The 24,499-nt window shown below is 42.0% G+C and overlaps 1 protein-coding gene across 1 annotated transcript in view; it reads right to left on the bottom strand.

Moving 5' to 3' along the window:
• PCDH15 (protocadherin related 15) overlaps positions 1-24,499 on the bottom strand; it is a 796,162-nt gene that overhangs the window by 229,490 nt on the left and 542,173 nt on the right. The window contains exon 21 of the mRNA XM_069981835.1: positions 1,206-1,346. Coding sequence (XP_069837936.1) covers positions 1,206-1,346 — 141 coding nt within the window. The remainder of the gene's footprint in view (positions 1-1,205; positions 1,347-24,499) is intronic.

The raw sequence follows: 24,499 nt of genomic DNA, 5'->3' as shown, positions 1-24,499 counted from the left end.
GAGCTGTCCTACACAATAATAGACAGGTGATATCATGATATGGCTTATTAAGCTATGTTTCTCTGTCGACCCCACAGAGTCTATAAAAATAAATAAATAAAAAATCTGCAATTTAATGACCGAGAATGTTGCGTGACCAAGTTTGTGAATTGTTAAATTCTAAAGGTCCTCTAGAAGATAAACAGAGGCAGAAATGTAATAATGACCAACCTCCCTGCAACATTACATTAACATGTACATTCAACTATTGTACATCACACGGGAAAATCCAGATTGTTGGCCGAACCATCACTAGCCGAAACCTAATGATTATAGTCACTTTAATAGCATTAAATAGACCTGACACAACCTGTTTTTTTAGAGCACTTATGTCCAACCTGAGCAGATGTTAGGATTTTCTCTTTCTAAATAGCACCCTGCCAGCCTATTAGATTGCCCTCCCCCCCAGAACCTACCACCTGGACACTTAGTTAGTCCACTGCCATCATTTCTCTTTAGACATTACCTAAAGCATTGAATGGTCGTTATTAGCTTTTAACCCCATGAGCTATATGGTGATGGTATAAAACATAAAGTTACCAATACTCCTTCCTTGAAAGAGGTACTGTTACTTTTTTTTATCAACAGGGGCTTTGAACACAAGTCATTTTCAAATATACTAAAAAAACAAAAAAAAAAAAACGATTTTGAGTTTAAACCAACAGTATACATATGGCACTAGGTGTTTTTCTTCCTGACAATCTATGATCCATCTGCCCCCCATGGCAATATTTAGTCTTTTCTCTGTTCAAAAAGAGAGCTCCCTATTGCACACGGGTCACTGAGAATGAACATATGTTTCTTACCTTCTTCCTCAGCACCATTTCCGTGCAGTTATAATGTAGTCCTTGATCCGGTAATGTGGTTTGGAACACTGCCCTGCCCCAAGAATGCTGATCTGGCCCGGCCGGCCCTTCTAATGATTATCAGTAAAGCAGACCGACAGGGAGCTGGTCGCATTTGCGCTCTAGGGGCAGGGCAGTGCTCTAATTGGCCATACTGGACAGAATGCCACATTAAACTGCCAGTCTGTACTAACTATATGTAACAAATGTATGATATATTACTTTATTGTATAATAAACTGAACACAATAGAACACAGAGCATAAATAAAATGAGAGAAAATGAACAGTGACTGAAAATCCAGTAACTATTCAAAACTTACCCTGAATATTGTGCTGGGGTCTTCATTAAGATTAACCCTTGTTATAACCCGACCAGTGTTCTCCTCTACATCAAATATACTAGCACTATATGGAAACACAGAGACATCCACCTTGTATCTGACATGACTTGCAGGCGTACCCTAAGAAAGAAACGGAAAAATAACACGCCGTTATAAACGCACAGTAATCACAATTATTACATGACTGTGAAAGATATAAAGATTCAAAATACTTTAAGTGGTTACAAGTAGAGATGAGTGAGTAGTACTCGATCAAATACTATACTATTTGAAATACAAATTTTCGATTGAGCATCCGACCAAATACGCAGTAAAAAAAAATTTTGGACCAATAACTATGCGGGGTGGGGTGAGGGGCCCTAGGAGCACGCTGGCATAGCAAGAACAGCGTCTACATTCATTGGCTGGCTTACTCATGTGACTTTCAGAGTATAGGAACTTGGCATTTCCTGCTCGTCGTCAGATGCCATGTTGGACCTAGACAGGGAAGGAGGCTGGTGCAGGGAAAGGGAAGTTATAGGTGATTGTAGGCAGGAAAGACCACAAAAGCCTTTGTTATGGCTACTAGAAGACACAGCACAGTATATTCCATCCATATTTACAGTGAAATGGTCAGCTACTTGTACAGAAGCTGCTTTATTCAGACAAACAGGCAGCTAGTGTGTATTCTGAATGAGCTGCACTGGGTTTAGTCGCTCCTACAGTATAACTGTTGCAGGACAATCTCATTTTTTTAGAGTAGCTAGAGTGTGAATTTAGCTGATTGTAGGTAGGCTAGACCACACAAGCAAGCGCTTTTCAGGGGTACTACAATACACAGCATATACAGTGCTGTACATCATATACTGTAGCTACATTCATACATTCATGCTACTTAGACAGGCAGGCAATGTATAATTTTCCTGTATACACCTGGGTTGGCTTATTACATGTAACATCCAAATTGTCACAGTGCAGTACAGTACATAGGGCTCTGCGCACAAAACAAAAAAAAGACTACTAATCTGCTGATGTCATACACCCATTTTTCTACCTATACTGTATACGCTAGTGTTTGATTAGCTGCTGTTAGCTACAAATTGTCGCAGTGCAGTACAGAGGTGTTTGCATCATTTTATGAGGTGTCATGGTGGACTGTTAGGGCCACGGTGGCGTCCCGTGCTCCGGACCGCCGCCGCACCCTCTCTCCTACGCCTGCAGCAGCCGGTGTCCATAGGCAGGGACCCAGCGCTGCTATTGCTTCGGCCCCGGGGGGGCGCCTCACCTCACCGCGCTCCTGTCCGTCGCTGTGCCGGCCGGCGCGCGCGTCCCCGCCACCTAGGGCGCGCGTGCCGGATGTCTCAGGTTTAAAGGGGCAGTGCACTCCTAATTGGTCCACATGTCAATCACTCTCCTATAAGTTCCAGCTCTGCCCCCTTCCAGGTGTTGGAGCCTCTACTTGCTTCCCATAGCGTTTGGCCCAGCTCCCTGTTGTTCCTGATTCCTGTCCGCTACATGGTCCCTAGCCCTTGTTCCTGATTCCTGTCCGCTACCTGGTCTCTAGTCCTTGTTCCTGGTTCCTGCTCCTCTGTTACTCTATTGCTCCTGTGTTCAGCCTGTCACCTGCGGTTACGCCTACAGACCTCTGCTATCACCATCTCCTGCCTACTGCTCCTGCCACGCCTCGCCTGAGGTCACTAGCAACCAAGCCAGGGGTAGCGACCTGGGGGTCGTCTGCCGCAGCAAGTCCATCCCGCCTTGCGGCGGGCTCTGGTGAAAACCAGCGGCCCCTTAGACTCCGCTCCCTGGTGAGGTTAGTGCCATCGCTGGTGACGGTCCAGTGGATCCACTACTCCAGGCGTTACATGGACTTAGAAACCTTAATTCGACCACTTGGAGATCACAAAGTCACAAGCATTTTTCTCCCGTAGACTTTAATAGAATTCGATATTCAATCGAATAGTCGAACTTCATAGTTTGCTCAAATCGAATTTTGAACTTTTGAATATTTCACTACTCGCTCATCTCTAGTTACAAGCTATTAACTGATTAAAATCAACAAAGCAGGTGAAAAGGTATGGTACATGATGTGAAAATGTGGACAAAAACATATTTAAATATCAATATCTATAAATATAATAGAAGGATGCATTAGAGCCCAAATTAGTCGAACAAATCAAGAAACAATTACTAGGAGCATTTTTCACATATGTCTGACTCATCTTCCCTCTTTGATAGTTTTCTAGATCAAGTGTCTTGTATCCTCTAGCTAGAATAGCTTTATTGATCCTGCACTCTCTGTCAGGCTCTTTTACAACCATCACTCTTTTATATTGCTGGTATTATCTAGAAATCTAACTATTAGATGACCCCCTCATACTCCTCCCTGTTGGTTAACATTTGTAAATTTAGGAAGTATCATGGACCGGATGATGGAGCCCCTAACATGTTTTTCCATTTTATAACTTTAATTTTTCACCAGTTTCAACAGAATCCATCTCCAAATGTCTATTTTTCACTGGAATTAGCTCAAATGTAAGTAGAGACGATCTATTGGATATTTCCCATACAAAGAACACACAGAGAAGATGTGATCCTTTTTATTGGTTTCTCTGTAGCAGACCCAAAGAAGCTTCACTGCTAAGCAGTGTTACTAGAAATCTAGCAATGAGATAATATACTAGAAGTGGCAACATTCTCTCTCTCTCTCTCTCTCTCTCTCTCTCTCTCTCTCTCTCTCTCTATATATATATATATATATATATATATATATATATATACACTACCGTTTAAAAAGTTTGGGGTCACATTAAAATGTCCTTATTTTTTGAAGGAAAAGCACTGTAATTTTCAATGAAGATAACTTTAAACTAGTCCTAACTTTAAACAAATAAACTCTATACATTGCTAATGTGGTAAATGACTATTCTAGCTGCAAATGTCTGGTTTTTGGTGCAATATCTACATAGGTGTATAGAGGCCCATTTCCAGCAACTATCACTCCAGTGTTCTAATGGTACAATGTGTTTGCTCATTGGCTCAGAAGGCTAATTGATGATTAGAAAACCCTTGTGCAATCATGTTCACACATCTGAAAACAGTCTAGCTCGTTAAAGAAGCTACAAAACTGACCTTCCTTTGAGCAGATTGTGTTTCTGGAGCATCACATTTGTAGGGTCAATTAAACGCTCAAAATGGCCAGAAAAAGAGAACTTTCATCTGAAACTTGACAGTCTATTCTTGTTCTTAGAAATGAAGGCTATTCCATGTGAGAAATTGCTAAGAAATTGAAGATTTCCTACAACGGTTTGTACTACTCCCTTCAGAGGACAGCACAAACAGGCTCTAACCAGAGTAGAAAAAGAAGTGGAAGGCCGCGTTGCACAACTAAGCAAGAAGATAAGCACATTAGAGTCTCTAGTTTGAGAAACAGACGCCTCACAGGTCCCCAACTGGCATCTTCATTAAATAGTACCCGCAAAACACCAGTGTCAACATCTACATTGAAGAGGCGGCTGCGGGATTTGGGGCTTCAGGGCAGAGTGGCAAAGAAAAAGCCATATCTGAGACTGGTCAATAAAAGAAAAAGATTAAGATGGGCAAAGGAACACAGACATTGGACAGAGGAAGACTGGAAAAAAGTGTTGTGGACGGATGAATCCAAGTTTGAGGTGTTTGGATCACAAAGAAGAACGTTTGTGAGACGCAGAACAAATGAAAAGATGCTGGAAGAATGCCTGACGCCATCTGTTAAGCATGGTGGAGGTAATGTGATGGTCTGGGGTTGCTTTGGTGCTGGTAAGGTGGGAGATTTGTACAGGGTAAAAGAGATTCTGAATAAGGAAGGCTATCACTCAATTTTGCAACGCCATGCCATACCCAGTGGACAGCACTTGATTGGAGCCAATTTCATCCTACAACAGGACAATGTCCCTAAATACACCTCCAAATTGTGCAAGAACTATTTACAGCAGAAGCAGCCAGCTGGTATTCTAACGGTAATGGAGTGGCCAGCACAGTCACCAGATCTGAACTCCATTGAGCTGTTGTGGGAGCAGCTTGACTGTATGGTACGCCAGAAGTGCCCAGGCAACCAATCCAACTTGTGGAAGCTGCTTCTAGAAGCGTGGGGTGCAATTTCTTCAGCTTACCTCAACAGATTAATAGCTAGAATGCCAAAGGTGTGCAATGCTGTAATTGCTGCAAAAGGTGGATTCTTTGACGAATGCAAAGTCTGATGTAAAAACAATGTTATTTCAAATACAAATCATTATTTCTAACCTTGCCAATGTCTTGACTCTATTTTTTATTCATTTCACAATGTGTGGTGGCGAATAAGTGTGACTTTTCATGGAAAACACAAAATTGTTTGGGTGACCCCAAACTTTTGAACGGTAGTGTATATGTGTGTATATATATATATATATATATATATATATATATATATAGTATATAATAGTATGTATGAAGATGTTTCTCTGCTGCTGCTGCTTCCTCTTCCCTATCCATAGATTTTGATTGCTAGCAACTGTAACCTGCTCACTTCTTTCCATATTTACCACAAGGCAGCTTGCAGGGGGAAGCATCAGGGAGCAGGGGGATGGTAACAACTTTTTAGTTTTTTAGTCTCCCACCTCCCATTCAGACTTGCCAGTAAATCTGGTGTCTTTTTGATAATAATTTATTATTCAGTTGATAAGTTCCTAAACTCTTACTCATGCCCTTTGATGCACAAAAGTTCGGGTCAAATTAATAAAATGTTCCTCCCCGCCTTCTAAACGCCATAGCGCTTTTATTTTTCCACCTAGAGGGCTGGTTGGGGTGTCATTTTTTGCGCCATGATGTCTCCTTTTTATAAATATCAAAATGGTGTAACAGAAAAATTTTGATAGCTCTTTATTATTTTTTTGTGATATATAATTTAATAAAATCAGCAATCCTGATGCGTTATTTTTTGGTTTCCGTTTACGCCGTTCACAGTGCGGGAAAAATAATGTTATATTTTAATAGATCGGATGATTCCAAACGCTACGATGTGTAATATGTTTATATATTTATATTTATATTTTTATAATGGGCAAGGGGGTCTTTTAAACTTCTTTTTTACACTTTTATTAACTGTAAAATATGCAATCATTAGATTTCATATACTGATCTATGTTATGCCATAGCATAGGATAGATTAGTTTTATCAGCGATCTATGTACAGAGCCTGCCTGAAAGCAGACTTTATACATAGATTGACGAACCGATAGCATGGCTGTGGGGGTCCCGATCATTTAGTGACAGGTGCTTGATCTGTCACTGAGAACCTGAAACGCCCTGATTGCAGTAGATTGTGGCGTTTAGGGGGTTAATGAGAGTCGGCTGCGGGATCGCAGCTGTCTCTCACTACCTCCGGCACTGGACACAGATGTGAACGAGATAGCTCTGTCTTCAGCGCTCCCGCTCACATCACAAAACCCCCGTCAGTGTAGGAACATAAATATACATTCCTACTGCACGGGGTATGTGCAGCAGGAACGTATATATACAGATTGCTGACACAAAGTGGTTAATCACTACTATTTCATACCACAATTACATCATGTCGCTATTCAGAAGTGTTGACACTCTGTTCCAAGTCTCCTTCTATTACTTTGTCTTTAAAGTCAAAGGTTAACAATGTGCGTACAGAACATCCTGTTTTCGTAATGCATGGTCACATAATAAAATATTGTAAAATATTGCAGCAGTGAACTTGTGTGGGAGAGGGAAAATGAAATATTTTGTCAACATGAATATTAGAAAAATATGGTCTCACTAGAAATCTGCTATAATCATAGTTTTCTAAGTATCAATTTGCTGCTAATTTATCACAGTTAGAGGCCCAATTGACATTTGGCACTGCTGGTACAAAATTATCACTAAGACAGATCTCTAATCAGGGAGAGACAAACACAAACAGGATGTATTGTCAGTCACAGCTAAATGCCATACTCAAAAATGAAATGATGTAAAATGTATAGTGAAATAAACCACAGTGAAATAAGATAGCATCTAGACAATGGAAGTATCAAATGGGTATTCTTATTACCAAAAGTAATACCCTATCACATATTGGTGGAGATTTGACTGCTTGACCCATCCCAAAAATAAAGGAAGGGCAAGTATTCTCTGAATATTTTATGCTTTTATTCTCTCGGGCTATAAATATTGTTAGGTTCCCCCCTTTTAATTTGTGGTTATAATTGTAGCTCTCTACTTTTGACCTCTTATGTTTCCAATTTATGCTGCACCCATCTCTATTGGTAATAATGCGATCAGATTCTAGCTATTTACGGTTATGATTCAAGAAGTTTTCTAATGAAGATAACCCCTGCTAATATGGTCATCTAGCCCTCACAGAGGGTGGTGCTGTGTTTGGGAAGCCTCTATGAGCAAGAACTGAGATTGGCTTTTAAAGCAGTTATCGAACATTATAACTGAACTACCAACCACTATCTCTATATCATTGAGAAGAGAACAATTCTTTACTAATCCTATAATAGTCCATCACAAAATCGTCACAATCACAAAAAAGTCCATACCCCACACTCAGCAGAGGGTGCCAGATCCAACTCACTTTGAACCAATTAATAAACATTTACTAGTCTCAATGGAGAAGTCTCACAGAATCTAATAATGACAGGAATGCCGGGGGGTGCAGAAAAATAATAAAGTAAACTTAACAAACCCCATACCCCGTAGCACCGCTCCTGGGCCCAACTGACACCTGAAGGTGTCCTTTACCTCTTCCAGAGGCAATCTCAAGTGCCCAGCCGAGTCATTGCCTTTTCAATCATTGACTAAGATGGGTAATCGCTTAGCCGGGCTATGATGTTACATCTGGGTTACGTGACGTATCCAGTTTTCAGCAGAAAATGACATCCGATGGCTGTCAGCAGGACCCAGAAGTAGCACTATGAAGGCATGAGGACCAGTGAGTTTACATTGTTTATTTTCTTTTTCTCGCCGCACTCTCCTACCATACTCCATATTTTGAATTTGGTGGGGCACCTTATTTAAATCACTAATTGATGATACATTCACATTCCAGATCTTTGCCGGTTATGATATCATAAATATTCTCCAAGAGTTTTCCCAGAGGAGTGCTTACATATAAATATTAGGGGAATGAGAGTTTAAGTCCTAAATATAACTCCATATCCTCTCTCAACCTTCCAATACCCCTCGCATTTTATCAATTGCTCTTTACTAGAGATGATCGAACATCGGAAAATCTTAGGTTCTATAAAACTCGAACCTTGTTGAACCTTCCGTATTTGATTTTCTTTCTAATATTGGCAGTGTAGACTTGGTGACCCTGCATTCAAGATGAACCCTGTCCCTGCATGTATAACGCAAAGACCAAAGCTCAATCTTTCATCCTCTAAAAATATCTTCCAGGATCATAGCATTTATATATGATAACTCCATGTGAAGCAAAGACCTCTAGTCCATACACTCAAGGTTCAAGCTTTACTATGCAAGAAGACAATAGATTTAAATAAAACAGCTCTGAGGGATACAAGGGCCATCCATTAGAATGGCCACTACATATCCCCTGAAGGGGAACCTGTGGATGGCTGACAACAGAATCAACTACTTAACAGGGTTGTCAAAACAGGGATTTCTTATGAGACAAACCTCTTAAATGGGTTTTAAGAAAAAAAGTCTAAATCTGCCAAAACCTAAAGGTTATATAGCAATATAAAAAAAAGAAACTTTCAACACATCAAAATGTTCATCATCATCAACTATCACTTGGGTAATCTTAGTTATAAAACCTTAATAGAGGCAGCAATTAGTGGGAAAAGAATTACTCGCCTGTCTTTTCCAAAGTATCTGTCTAAATTCCCAGAGAGCTTAAGTAAAAATTCAGTATTAAGACTTTGGAAGAGTAATAGATCTCAAAAGTCACAAACTGCTCTATAACCTTTCGTTACCTTGCAAGACTTTTTGATGAATGTCTGTCTGGATGACAAAGATGGTAAGTCTGAAGCATAACATATGCCATATAGCTTTACATTTTGTAGATATCTTGCCAAAAACTAATGTTCTCATATTATGTAACTGCCAGTATAAAGCTATCAACACTTTGCTGGTCATAACAGAGAGCTAACAAAGGTTGTCATAGAAATATTAGTATCATTAATCAAGTCTCTTCAACTGCTAAGTTTTAACACGATGGCAGAGACGTTATTCTCGAGTATTAATATGAAGCATGTAGAAATCCTTAATTTCATACACTAGCCCGTGCCCCAAGGAGAAGGAAAAAGCTGCATTTTGAAACTGTAAAAAACATTCTCCATAATGAATAATGACAGCAAATATATGGATTTTTCACATGACTCCCATAATGTCATTTAAAGGAGAAAAATGAAATCAGTATGCCATTCTGACAGAGACTCCCACAGCCTATTTGAACATCATAAATCTATCACAGACTATGTCAAGTCTCTGTCTGGCATTAAGGGAACGGTATTGTCAACAGTTTTTAATGTCTCTTTCTTTAACCAACATCTATGGCCATTAATAACTCTATAGCCATGAAATATTGGAGACTACAGATGAACACACAAGACAATGTAAGGCTCAACTTAAAAGGTGTTTTTTTTTGCATTGGAAAATATATAAGTTGCCAAATATTACATGAACCAACTCAAATACAAGCTGATAAAAAGTGCTTGGTTAGAGGCAACATCTTGATGGGAAAGGATGGAATTACATGTGGCCAATTCTTTCTGCTATCAGCTTCAGCAAATAATGGAACATTTTTTCTGAATTTAAAGAGGTTATCCAGCTCTACAAAAACATGGCCACTTTCTTCCAAAGAAAGCACCACTCTTGTCTCCAGTTCAGGTGTGGTTTGAAATTAAGCTCCATTCACTTCAATGGAACTATGTTAAAAAAAATTCACCCAAACTGGAGACAGGAGTGGTGGTGTCTCTCTGGAAGAAAGTGGCCATGTTTTTGTAGCGCTGGATAACCATTGTAAAGTGACTCTGTACTCACAATCTGTTAAATTGGCGTGGCCTAGAGTGTCTGTGCCTTAATCCCCACTTGTCTGAACACTAAACATGGCTCTTAACAATCCAGCACATGTACGGTGTTCAGACAAGTGATGATTAGGAGAAATCCTGCCCAGAGGTGTTCCTAATTATAAGGAGGGAGGGGAGGAGGGACGGAAAGGCAGTGCAAGTCTAGGGCATGCATAATTTAGGCCACACCAATTTGAGACATGAAGTTGCTTTTTAGGACAATAACCTGACGAACGGACCCCAGGACATATCTTGGATTAAAAGCAGCTATCTGATGGTACAAGCACTTTGGGGGGCAGATTGTGGGTACAGAGTCACTTTACAGTGTGTCAACCGTTATAAAAAACTTTTAATATGTAACATGTTGACATTGATAAAAGGTTTAATTGGTCACAGTGTGAGCAATCAGACGATTGGTCACAGTGTGAGCAATCAGAGCTGGAGGCGACCATATCGCCATGTACTCTTCTCCCCACTCTTTGTGTGAGGGACCCCATAGACTTACATTATGTGGCCAACTTGGTCATGTGACACAGAGCCAGAAGAGAGAGAGTTGAGCACAGACTTCTCCTGACTTTTTCTACGGATCAGTAATGATCTGAATAATTAGACCTCAACTAATAAAAACTTTGGACACATCTCTATGACATATCAAAAGTTTTTCCATTTAAGCATGTGTACTTCCTGCCCAGTGAGCAATGGCAAAAACCAAGAAAAAAATTAGGTCCTCTATTTAGAGACATTCTCACCAACCATTATGATAGGACATGAGCAGAGGTGAGCATAGGGAATCCAGCACATTTTTGCTAAATTCAGTCAATTCGGGCTGTCATCCTCGAGAGACAAGAGTGACAGCCCACTCAGGCAATCACTGGCTGCGGCGCTGTCACTTCTCAATCAGTCAGTGACTGGCTGAGTGGAAAATGACATTCCACCCAGCCAATCACTCACTGACTGACTGACTGAGAAGGGGCAGCACCGTTGTCAGTGATTGGTTGAGTGGGCTGTCACTCTTGTATCTGTCACCTTTGTCACTGTTGTCAGGTGATTGCTCACACTATTTTAAAATGAAAAGCACTCACCTAATTGAGTTTTGCTAATACATAGGCACAACTCTATAAAGCACATGAGGGTGAAAGTACTGCAGCTTCTAATGGGAACACCAACCGAAGTGGTGCAGAGGAAGACAGAAGTGTGAACTGCTCTGGATCACTGGACCTGGAGGACTTCCAGAAGAAAATCGGGAGTAACAGCAGCAATGCGTTTGAGCCAGCCGTATCCAAGGCACCCTTTTTTCAAGCTTCAGAAAGGCTTGAGAAAGGCTGCCTTGGATACGGCTGGCCAAAACGCGTTGCTGCTGTTATAAAATAAACATTTTTTATTGGAATTTTTTGTGTAACATGGATGGTTTACTTCAGCCCATATACGGATGTCCTCCGCATGTGGTTGAATTCAAGTACCTGCACCCGTTTTTTTTCTGGTTGTCCTCCAGGTCCAATGATCCGGAGCGGTTCACACTTCTGTCTTGTATGTTGAGAATGACAGCCCGCTCAACCAGTCACTGGACGCAGCTCTGTCCCTCAGTCAGTGATTGCCCGAGCAAGGTGAGGACATCAGGGGAACTTTGGCAGGTATATATAGATTTGTTAAGTTTGCTTCGTGAACTTCATAAATTTTGTGGTAAAGAATTTGCGAATTACACAAACCATATTTTTAAAAGATTTGCTCCATATATAGACATGAATGCATCCTGCACTCTAGCCGTTATAGATAAATGGGGTCAGATCATCCATCCACATTCGGTCTACAAGTTACTTGGGACGTGCACTCATACCACAGCTGAGAGGTAAAATATAATATTGCAAAAGAAAAATAATTCATAAAAAAACTTACAAAAAAAACGTTTTCCTTTAAACACTGCAGAAGGTACCTTGTTAAGTATCTGAGTGAGTCACACTATTAAGCTCTCCATGAGTGAAACTAACACATCTCTATCAGCTTGACATTAAGAATGACATCTATGTATAGCACATTTTATGAATAAAGTGACAGTGACAATTTTGCCTATGTATGGAGACTTTTAAATCACCCCGGAAATAGACTGTCAGGAACATAAAATACACATTGAGATTGTCCTGCATTATATGACTGTCATACTGTTATAATGATTAACAACATATTTAATAGCTTACAGCCATATAAAGTCCCATTCCATGTTTACTTATAAGATTTACACAGGCTTTTAACCTTTCTTTATGATTGGTGACTACAGAACTTGTACAGAAAAAAGTATTTAGAGCTGTTCTACTTTCCACATTAGCAATGATTTTATAACACGCACAACCTATATGTCCACATTATCACCACACAGTGGACATATATAGAGCTGGGCATTTATTCCTTAGTGACAAAGACATAAAAAAAAAAAAAAAAAAAAATCAGCACATTTTGGTCCTTTTTTTATTAGATTTGAAAAGTTTACTTTTTAATTTCTTCACCATCAATATAGCCTTATGAGGACTATGACTTATTGAGTAAGGGCCCGATCACACTACGGAGCCGGAATTCTGTGCGGAACTCATGGAATTGGCACTGAATCCTGGATGTTATCTGTTCGAATGGGAAGGATTGCGCCCATCCGCTCTTTGTGCCTCTCCACTCAATGAATTGACATGTCAATTCTTTAAGCAGAGAGGCACAGAGAGCGGAGGCGCGCAAGCCCTCTGTCAGCAACTTACCTGACCGCGCTCCAGTGATGTCTGCCCCGGCTGGAGCGCAGCGAGCGGAGGCGCGCAAGCCCTCTGTCAGCAACTTACCTGACCGCGCTCCAGCGATGTCTGCCCCGGCTGGAGACACAGCTGAGTGGCATTGCACTCAGGGTGAGTGGCTTTCAGTTCAGCCACTCTGCATGCAGCGGTGCAGCTGCTGTGTTTTGCTCATTAGGAGTCCGGACCAATTAGCTCTGGTCCAGGACCCTCCCTCTGGTATATAGTTCAGAGCCAGCCAGCAGTACATCGCTGGCTATTAGATCAGTTCATAGATCAGTTCTAGTCCCAGCTCTCCCTGTCCTTTTCCTGTTATCCCCGTCCTGATTCCTTTTGCTTGACTACTCGTGTTTTGACCTTTGCCTGGACTTAGACTATTCCTTGTTTTCCTGATTCTGTACCTTGCTGCTAGTGTGGTATGACCCGGATCGTTCATTACTCTCTATTGTGTTTGTCTGTCTGTATTGTTCTGTGTGTTCACTTACGCAGCGTAGGGAACGTCTGTGGTTGTCCGCGACCGCCTAGGGTCGATTGAGGCAAGCAGGCAGGTGACAGTGGGTGGGTTCAGACCTAGGGCTCACTGTCGTGTCGTGTCCGTATCACCTGATTCCTGACAGAATAGCCAGCCTAATACTGCCACTAGCCTTATGGATAACAGGACCGCCATGACTAACATTGTGGAACAGATGCAGAGACTTAATACTATGGTCCAGGAGCTGGCGGTTAGGGTCCAAGACCAGGAGACGGCACACCGACAGCTTACCGTGACCTCCCCAGTACCCCCGGAACCACCTGTTCAACTCCCGGACAAATTTTTTGGAGACAGGAAGAAGTTCCGTGCCTTTAGGGAGGGGTGCAAATTGTTTTTTAGATTGCGCCCCCGATCCTCAGGAGATGAGACCCAGCGGGTGGGCATTGTTATGTCCCTTCTCCAGGGTCCTCCTCAGGAGTGGGCCTTTTCCCTACCTTCTCACTCGCCTGAGTTGCTGACTACTGACCATTTTTTCGCTGCGCTGGGGTTATTATATGACGATCCTGACAGTGCCTCTAATGCAGAACGTCAGTTAACAAGCCTGAGACAGGGCCGTCGTCCAGTGGAAGAGTACTGCTCTGAGTTCAGACAGTGGAGTGGTCTTTCCACATGGAACGACTCTGCGCTCCGGTACCAGTTTCGTGTGGGTCTTTGCGACCGCTTGAAGGATATGTTGGTAGCGTACCCCACTCCTGAATCACTGGAGGATAGTATGACCTTGGCCATCCGGGTTGACCGCAGACTGAGGGAACGACAGAAGGAAAAGAGTACCCCCGATCATTCCAGGTCCTCGAGCTCCCCACCTTCCCATCCCGTTTTTTCATCACCCGTAGAACCTATGCAGGTAGACGTCACTGATGCTAAGGTCAGGCGAGCTCATCGGATGCAAAACCATCTGTGTTTCTACTGTGGAAAGACCGGTCATCAACTTCGACAATGCCCTTCCAGACCAAGATCCTCGCCGGAAAACTCCAGCGCCTGAGAGATTATCGAGGGGATCTCTCAGGCGCACAGGTACCCTTTAAAAATAAGTTGTTATTACCTATCTGCTTGTCCGTGGGAAATAAAACTATAAATGGATATGCCCAGATAGATTCCGGATCTTCTGCTAATTTTATTAACTCCACGTTCTTTTCCAGTCTAGAGGTATGTCCCATTCTGCTTCAGCGTCCTGTAAATGTCACAGGAGCTGATTCTGCGCCGTTTGTGCAAGGTGAAGTACGTTATATCACCCCTTGTCTAGAAGTCAAGGTGGGCTCAATTCATGTTGAAAAACTTGATTTTCTTCTCATGCACAATTTGTCATCTGACGTGATATTGGGATTGCCTTGGTTGGAGACACACAACCCTGTGTTTGATTGGTCCAGCAGAGAACTTGTAAGATGGGGTTCAGCATGTGGGTCTCACTGTGTTACTGTTTCTTTGGCGGAATGTTCTCCAGATAAGGAGGAGATTCCAGAATTTTTGTGTGATTTTGCCGATGTCTTTGATGAAAGGGCTGTGGAGGGTCTCCCGCCTCACCGACCATATGATTGTTCTATTGATTTAATTCCCGGTGTTAAATAATCTCGAGGGCGAATTTTTAACCTGTCCTGGGAGAGAGGCCATGCGGGAATATATTAAGGACAGCTTACGTAAAGGTCACATACGGCCCTCCGCTTCCCCTATGGGGGCCGGATTCTTTTTTGTTGGTAAAAAGGATGGCGGTCTCCGGCCCTATATTGATTACAGGGAACTAAACAAAATCACTGTAAAAGATCAGCATCCATTGCCATTGATACCAGATCTTTTTAATCAGATAAGTGGAGCTAAGTGGTTTTCTAAAATTGACCTCCGGGGAGCATATAATTTAATTCGTATCAAGCAAGGAGACGAATGGAAAACCGCATTTAATACCCCAGAGGGCCACTTTGAGTACCTGGTCATGCCCTTTGGGCTGTGTAATGCTCCAGCAGTATTCCAGAGGTTTGTGAATGATGTTTTTCGTGAATATCTAGGACGTTTTTTGGTCGTATATCTGGATGATATTTTAATCTTTTCCCCTGATTAGGATTCGCATGTTAGACACGTACGTACAGTGATGGAGCTTTTGAGACAACACAGTCTATGCGCCAAATTATCTAAGTGTCATTTTTGTATCCAAGAGATTTCCTTTTTAGGTTACAATATTACCCTCAACTCTTTTAGTATGGACCCTATTAAAGTAGCGGCCATCGAAAAATGGCAAAGACCCAACAATCTCAAGGCTCTTCAAAGGTTCCTGGGCTTTGCCAACTACTACAGGAAATTCATTAAGGGGTTCTCTCTCATTGCTAAACCCCTCACTGACCTGACTAGAAAGGGGGCAGATCTAGTACATTGGTCTCCCGAAGCCATGGGAGCATTTGACACTCTTAGACGGTGTTTTTCGAAAGCTCCAATACTGGTTCACCCAGATTTTGAGCGTCCATTTGTGGTAGAGGTGGACGCATCCGAGGTGGGGGTTGGAGCAGTATTGTCTCAAGGGTCGAGTACCCTGACCAATCTACGACCTGTTGCGTTCTTCTGGAAAAAAAATTTCTCCAGCGGAGCGCAACTATGATATTGGCAATAGAGAGCTATTGGCCATCAAGATGGCCTTTGATGAGTGGCGGCATTTTTTAGAAGGCGCTAAACATAAGGTTACTGTACTGACTGACCACAAAAACTTGGTCTACCTCGATACAGCTAAGCGTCTCTCTCCACGTCAGGCTAGATGGGCTCTATTTTTTACTAGGTTTTATTTTGAGATCACTTACCGACCTGGTTCTCGTAATGTCAGGGCTGACCCTCTCTCCCGCAGCTTTAGCCCGGAAGATATCCCCGAGAATCAGGTCGATACGATCCTAAAACCCGGTGTGGTGGTGTCAGTGTTACAACCAGATCTGGTGACCCTTATCGCAGAGGCCCAAGATGTGGCCCCACCTAACACGCCCGAGTCTCTCCTGTTTGTGCCGCCGAACCTTCGCCTCCGTGTGTTGGAGGAAACTCATAGCTCTGTTTTGGCGGGTCATCCAGGTATCGCGGGCACTAAATATTTGCTCTCCCGCCACTTCTGGTGGCCATCCTGGGCCCGAGATGTCAAGGCATTTGTTGAGGCCTGCAAAATCTGTGCTCGGTCCAAGGTTCCTCGTAGGCCACCGGAGGGACTTCTTCTTCCCCTGCCGGCCCCTACGAGACCTTGGACGCACTTGTCTATGGATTTTATCACTGATTTACCTGTATCTAAGGGGAAGACGGTCATTTGGGTGGTGGTGGATCGTTTTTCCAAGATGTGCCATCTTATTCCGCTGCGCAAACTCCCCAATGCTCGCCTACTAGCTACCTTGTTCATTAACCATATCCTACGATTGCATGGGGTTCCGGAAGACATTGTCTCAGATAGAGGTGTCCAATTTGTTGCTGGTTTCTGGAGAGAATTTTGTGGTAAACTAGGTATCTCAATGTCCTTCTCTTCTGCGTTCCATCCCCAGACCAATGGGCAAACAGAACGAGTCAACCAGTCATTAGAACAGTTCTTAAGGTGTTTTGTATCTGATACACAGGACAAGTGGCGCGACTTCATTTCTCTCGCCGAATTTGCGATCAATAATCACGAACAACGTTCCATTAAGATGTCGCCGTTCTTCTGCAATTATGGCTTTAACCCCAGATACTCCTCGGTTCACTCCGCCGACTCTCTAAATCCTTCAGCTGAAGCCATATTCTCTAAACTGTGCACAGTTTGGGCCCAAGCTCATCAGAACTTGGTCAAAGCCCAAAACTCCTACAAAAAAATTTCTAACAAAAGACGCATATCTGGCCACCATTATACAGTAGGTGATAAGGTCTGGCTAGCTACTAAGAATCTTAAATTGAGGGTACAGTCAGGGAAGCTGGCCCCTAAATACATTGGGCCATACACTATTACTGAGGTTATAAATCCCGTCACGTTCAGACTCAAACTTCCTACGGCGTTGAAAATTCATTCTGTATTCCATAAAGCATTGTTGAAAAAATATATTCCACCTGTCTCTCCATCACCTCCTCCTGCTCCGATCGTCATTCAGGGGGAATTGGAATATGAGGTGGAGAGAATTCTGGACTCCCGCTGGGTTCAAGGGTCATTACAGTATTTGGTCCACTGGAGGGGTTACGGACCAGAAGAGCGTACCTGGGTGGCGACCAGGGACATGCATGCCTCTCATCTAGTCAGACGATACCATACTCGGAACCCGTCTAAACCTGGTCCATGTAATAAGGGTCCTGAGGCCCCTCCTGAAGGGGGGGGGTAATGTCAGCAACTTACCTAACCGCGCTCCAGCGATGTCTGCCCCGGCTGGAGCGCAGCGCCGTCGCTCCGCCTCCGCCGGCCGGGGCCGAGTGACGTCACGGAGACCCGACGGCGTCCCTAGCGACCGGAGACGCCGTGGGGTCACGTGACTGGCTGTCGGCCGGCCGAGACACAGCTGAGTGGCATTGCGCTCAGGGTGAGTGGCTTTCAGTTCAGCCACTCTGCATGCAGCGGTGCAGCTGCTGTGTTTTGCTCATGAGGAGTCCGGACCAATTAGCTCTGGTCCAGGAACCTCCCTCTGGTATTTAGTTCAGAGCCAGCCAGCAGTACATCGCTGGCTATTAGATCAGTTCATAGATCAGTTCTAGTCCCAGCTCTCCCTGTCCTTTTCCTGTTATCCCCGTCCTGATTCCTTTTGCTTGACTACTCGTGTTTTGACCTTTGCCTGGACTTAGACTATTCCTTGTTTTCCTGATTCTGTACCTTGTTGCTAGTGTGGTTTGACCCGGATCGTTCATTACTCTCTATTGTGTTTGTCTGTCTGTATTGTTCTGTGTGTTCACTTACGCAGCATAGGGAACGTCTTCGTGGTTGTCCGCGACCGTCTAGGGTCGATTGAGGCAAGCAGGCAGGTGACAGTGGGTGGGTTCAGACCTAGGGCTCACTGTCTTGTCGTGTCCGTATCACCTGATTCCTGACACCCTCCCATTCAAACAGGTGGCAGGATTCAATGACCATTCCGAACACAGGGGTTCCGCACAGAATTTTGGTGCCGATTCTGTAATGTGAACAATCATGTATATCTTTTGGTAGGATATTGCAGCAAATATACTAACCTCACCATTTAGCCACCACTACCATTTCCACAGTGCTCCATAACCGGGTTTTCCCAAATGTCTATTTCCTGGTCCCCATTCCAAAACACAAGAAATGCCCATGATTTATCCCAACCAATGATTGACTGAGCAGGCACTTCCTTGTGTTGGGGTGAGAACCAGGAAGTGGAAATCAGGTTGGAGAATGACTGTGGCAAGGGATTATAAGCCAGCGAGGTATGTATATTTTTTATTCTTCTAGTTTATATGTTTGCTTATAAAAGGACATCTCCGCAGCCGAATCTACACTAACAAATCCCATAGCTTGTCACCTGAAAATCAGGACACTTAAAAGGCTTGTATTGCTGACATGGATGATAATGTCGAACAATATTTTGCATTTGAAAAACAGCTTGTCTTTAAGGTTCAATGGCCTGTAAGAAGCGTGACAGTTGTTAGTAACTTTATAATTGCTGTAATGTTATTTTTACTCAATAAATTAGAACAAAAAGTAAAGTGCGGTTCTTTGTTTCCACTTTTTGCTTCTTCTTGATTATAATTTGAATTCCTCTGATGACTGGAAATAAATGATGCAGAAAAGAACAAGCAACAAACCTTGTCATAAATATTCAAGGTTCAGCTTTCCAATCACACATACATAAGTGATTTGTATTTACACACTCTGACATCAGTAAATAGAAATTGGAGAAAAAAGTACACATTTTATGCTAATATTTCCACTTGGCCGAACACTGGTGAAATGTGATAGAAAAGACTTTTTAGAAGGGCATCAAGTCATCAGGGACCATGCGGTACTGGAAAGATTGGCACAATATTATTAAAACTGTTCAACTATCATCTGCCTAAAACCATCCACAATGTGTGTGGATCTACTTTGCCACTTAACCCGTTTAGCTTTGAGTTACTTACAAGGGTATAGTCTAAGAAGTCCCAGGGGTTTTCTTTGCTGAAAGGTGTTACCAGGTTTCTAACTCTGACAGTGATTTTGCCAAATGTGGTGGCTGGCCTAATGAGCAAGGGGTGCTTGTGTGAAGCACTTGGGGGACAGGTAGAGAAAAGTCCTAGTGCCTGCACTGAGCTAAAACTCTAGCCCATGGCTCTCTCCACCTCTACTTATAGATTACAATGAAACCTGAGGTAGCTCAGCACAGGATTGATCATAACTGGAGAGAAACTTGCATGGCTGTGATAGGTCTAGAGGCAGGGAGGTAGCTGGCAAATGTTCTCTCAAGCATGTACAGGCTGTCATGTACACAATTAACCCATGCAGTTCCTTCAGCGTGTGCTTAATATACTTAAATAGAATCACTACATAGTATACAAATTTGTGTAGATAAACACGCTTAATCCACAGATTACCCCTCCTTTAAATTCTGTAGTAATAATAATGATAATGATAATAATAATAATAATAATAATAATAATAATAATAATAAAAAAAAATGTTGGTGTGTCCTCCCTGCATGTACATACTGTACTTCTGAAGCAGTGGACATGGGTTCTGGGAGCCTGCACATAGAGGCGAGGACAGTGGTGCTGCTGTTTTCTTTTTTTTTTTTTTTTTTCTTTTTTTTTTAGTCCCTTTAGGCCCCTTTAAGATTTTAGCACACTTCTTCATTTAAAATATGAGAAAATATAAGCAAGTTTTTGTAGTTAGTATAGCATGCATCACTGAGGAGACACAACATGTTTCACATATGAACAAAGTTATAATACAAGATTTCTCTATAGCTTGTTAACTCTCGGCACTGCCTGAGAGCACAATATAGGAGAGCTGAAACGGAACAAGAACCATTTCTCAGAAATATGTTTAAAAAAAAAAAAGATGTAGAAAGCAACGTATATTTACAGAATAACAGGCACATGAAATACTACTATAATTTTATTTAAATCTAAAAAAAAAAAAAAAAAACTCCAGTGTTGTGCTATACGGTATTTGTGTCGTTCATTCACTTTTAAGCATCAATTCTCATTGATGCTGTGTGAAGTCCAATAGCATACTGTATGTATCAGTTATAAGGTGGTGTATTGCATTTAGGAAATATGGTTTTCAATATTATTTACATGTCTATTGTAAACCCTACTTATCACACAATGTAAATGAGCAGGATTTGCTCTGAGGAGGCACAAAACCAACCAGCTACTGAGATGTAGGCTCCGAGCTGGAAATCAGTTATGAATAAGACATGACCAAACCGAGTCTGATAAATAAAGCAAAGTATTTGGAAAGTTAGTCACAGTCTACAGTGCTAAAAAAAAATGTACTTTACAAAAGGCTCCAAGGTATTACATGTGTCTCACTGAATGGCTTCTGATCATTAAACTAAAATATGGTGGCAAAAAACTTTATATAAAATTTATATTTATTTTTATAACTATATATTTTCTTTTTCAGTATTATGACTCATCTTCTATAAAAGAAGTAAATGACATTACGCTTTTTGGTTTTACTGTTAAAGCAATGTAACCCTGAAATATGTAATTGCTGTTTATCTGGTATTTCACTGATTTTTAAAAAAAAATATTTCCAAGAAATTTAGAGCACTCCTGACGCAGTGTCATTTGGAATTTTTTTTTCTGTGTTTTCTGGTAGTCAGGGTATAACTATGTTCATTTGATTTTTTTTTTATCCTTTCCATTTATTATTATTATTTTATAAATGAGGTCTGTCATTTTAAGTTTATTTTGTATTTTGGATTCCCGTCATTACAATGATGGCTGCTAGAACATTATTCTGGTTCAAGTGGTCTGATTGCCTTTTGGGTAACATAGTAACATAGTTAATAAGGTTGAAAGAAGATAGGAGTCCATCAGGTTCAACCTAAGGAAACCCTACATTGTTGATCCAGAGGAAGGCAAAAACCCCTACAAGGCAGATAACAATTGCCCATCAAAGGGAGAAAGTTCCTTCCCGACTCCAATGTCAATCAGAATAAATCCCTTGATCAACGTATCACCAGAAATCTAATGCCCATAACTTATATATTATATTATATTTTTCAAGAAAAGCATCCAGGCTTCCCTTGAGCTTATTTAACCCCTTAAGGACAGAGCCTGAAATGGCCTTAATGACAGAGACAAATTTTATGAATATGACCAGTGTCACTTTAGTCATTAATAACTTCGGGATGCTTTTACCTATCCGTCTGATTCTGAGATTGTTTTCTCGTGACATATTGTACTTTACATTTCTGGTAAATTGGAGTCGATACTCATAACAAATCTTTATGAAAAAAACCCAAATAATGTGAAAAAATTTGAAAAAATGCATTTTTCCAACTTTGAAACTTTTTTGCGTATACAGAAAGTGGTTATACCACATAAATTATATATTAAATAACATTAGCAACATGTCTACTTTATGTTGGCGGCATTTATTAAACTATCTTTCATTTTTTTTAGACGATAGGAAGCTTAAAACATTAGCAGCAAATTTCCAAATTTTCAGTAAAATTTCAAAATCAGATATTTTTAGGGACCTGTTCAGGTTTAAAGTGTATTTGAGGGGCCTGTATGTTAGAAAGCCCCACAAAGCACCCCATTTCAGAAACTGCACCCCCCAAACTCTGCAAAAGCATATCCAGAAAGTGTTTTAACCCTTTAGGGGAGTCACAGAAATAAAAGCTAAGTGTGTAAGGAATTTGAAAATTTTAATTTTCTGTGCAGAGATTTTATTGTAATCCAATATTTTTCATAATTATAAACCTATTACCAGAGAAATGCACCCCAATAATTATTGCCCCGTTTCTGCAGTTTATAGAAATACCCAATATGTGGCCCTATTGCGCTATTTGACGCAACCACAAGCCTCAGATATAAGGGAGCGCCTAGTGAATTTCAACGCCTCCGTTATATTTGGTCATTTTTGACTGTACCACTTCAGGTTGGCAGAGGCTCTGGGGTGCCAAAACCTAAAAAACACCCCTAAAGTGACACCATTTAGAAAACTACACCCCTCAAGGAATGTAACAAGGGGTGCGGTGAGCATCTGGACCCCACAGGTGCTTCACAGATTTTCCGAACAATATGGCGTGAAAAAAGAAAAATTTATTTTTTACACTAAAACGTTGTTCTAGCCTTCAATTTTTCATTTTCTTAAAGGGATAAGAGGCAAAAAAAGACAAAAAATGTGTAGCGCAGTTTCTCCCGAGTACAGAAATACCCCACATGTGGCGATAGAGTGCCAAGGGGGCGCAGGACGAGCCTCCAAAGGGAAGGAGCGCCAATTGGCTTTTGGAAGCTGAATTTCACTGAAAAGGATTTCAAGGGCCATGTCGCATTTACAGAGCCCTCGTGCTGCCAAGACACTGGAAACCCCCCACAAGTGATTCCATTCTGGAAACTACACCCCTCAAGGAATCTAACAAGGGGTGCAGTGAGCATATGGACCCCACTGGTGACGGGCACAAATGTGGAACAATGTGACGTGAAAGGGAAAAATTTCATTTTTTCACTTTCATGGCACAAATGTGCCCGTCATCAAGGGGTCCATATCCTCACTGCACGCCTTGTTAGATTCCTTGAGGGGTGTAGTTTCCAGAATGGGGTCACTTGTGGGGGGTTTCCAGTGTTTTGGCAGCACGAGGGCTCTTTAAATGCGACATGGCGTTCATCATCCATTCTAGCCAAATCCAACCTCCAAAATCCAAATGGCGCTCCTTCCCTTCGGAGGCTTGCCCTGCGCCCACATGGCGCTTTATGTCCACATGTGGGGTATTTACGGACTCGGGGGAAATTGCTCTACACATATTGTGTGTTTTTTTCTCTTTTAACCCCTTGTGAAAATGATAAATTCAAGGCTAAACCAACATTATAGTGTAAAAAATGTAATATTTCATTTTCACGCCACATTGTTCCACATTTGTGCCCGTCACCAGTGGGGTCCATATGCTCACTACACCCCTTGTTACATTCCTTGAGGGGTGTAGTTTCCATAATGGGGTCACTTGTGGGGGGTTTCAACTGTCTTGGCAACACAGGGGCCTTTTGAATGCAACATGGCCCCTCGAAATCCATTCCATCCAAATCCAGCCTTCAAAAACCAAATGGCGCTTCTTCCCTTTGGAGGCTTACCCTGCACCCGCATGGCGCTTTATGTCCACATGTGGGGTATTTCCGTACTCAGGGGAAATTGCTCTACACATTAAATGTTTTTTTTTTATCTTTTAACCCCTTGTGAAAATGAAAAAACATGACAAGATTAATGATTTAGAGTAAAAATTTTACAAAAATTACACTAAATGTTGGTCTAGCCTTGATTTTTTTCCATTTCCACAAGGGGTTAAAAAAGAAAATGAACACAAAACGTGTAGGGTAGTGTCCCCTGAGTACGAAAATACCCCACATGTGGGCATAATGTGCCATATGGGCACAGGGCAAGTCACCAAAGGGACAGAGCGCCATTTAGAGGCTGGAATGGAGGATGGAGGCCATGTCGCAATTACAAAGCTCCTGTGCTGCCAGGACAGTAGAAACCCCCGACAAGTGACCCCATTCTGGAAACTACACCCCATAAGGAATCTAACAAGGGGTGCAGTGAGCATATGGACCCCACTGGTGACGGGCACTTACGTAGAACATGTGCCGAGAAAATAAAAAATACAATTTTTTTCATTTTCACGTCCCAAATGTGGCCGTCACCAGGGGGCCATATCCCCGCTGCCCCCCTTGTTAGATTCCTTATGGGGTGTAGTTTCCAGAATGGGGTCACTTGTGGGGGGTTTCTACTGTCCTGGCCGCACAGAGGCTTTGTAATTGCATCATGGCATCCTCTAATGGGAATGGCGGCCATACCTATTTAGCTGGGGA

This window comes from Dendropsophus ebraccatus, chromosome 8 (genome assembly GCF_027789765.1).
Source record: "Dendropsophus ebraccatus isolate aDenEbr1 chromosome 8, aDenEbr1.pat, whole genome shotgun sequence".
NCBI lineage: Eukaryota > Metazoa > Chordata > Amphibia > Anura > Hylidae > Dendropsophus > Dendropsophus ebraccatus.
This window is presented reverse-complemented; position numbering and strand designations above follow the sequence as displayed.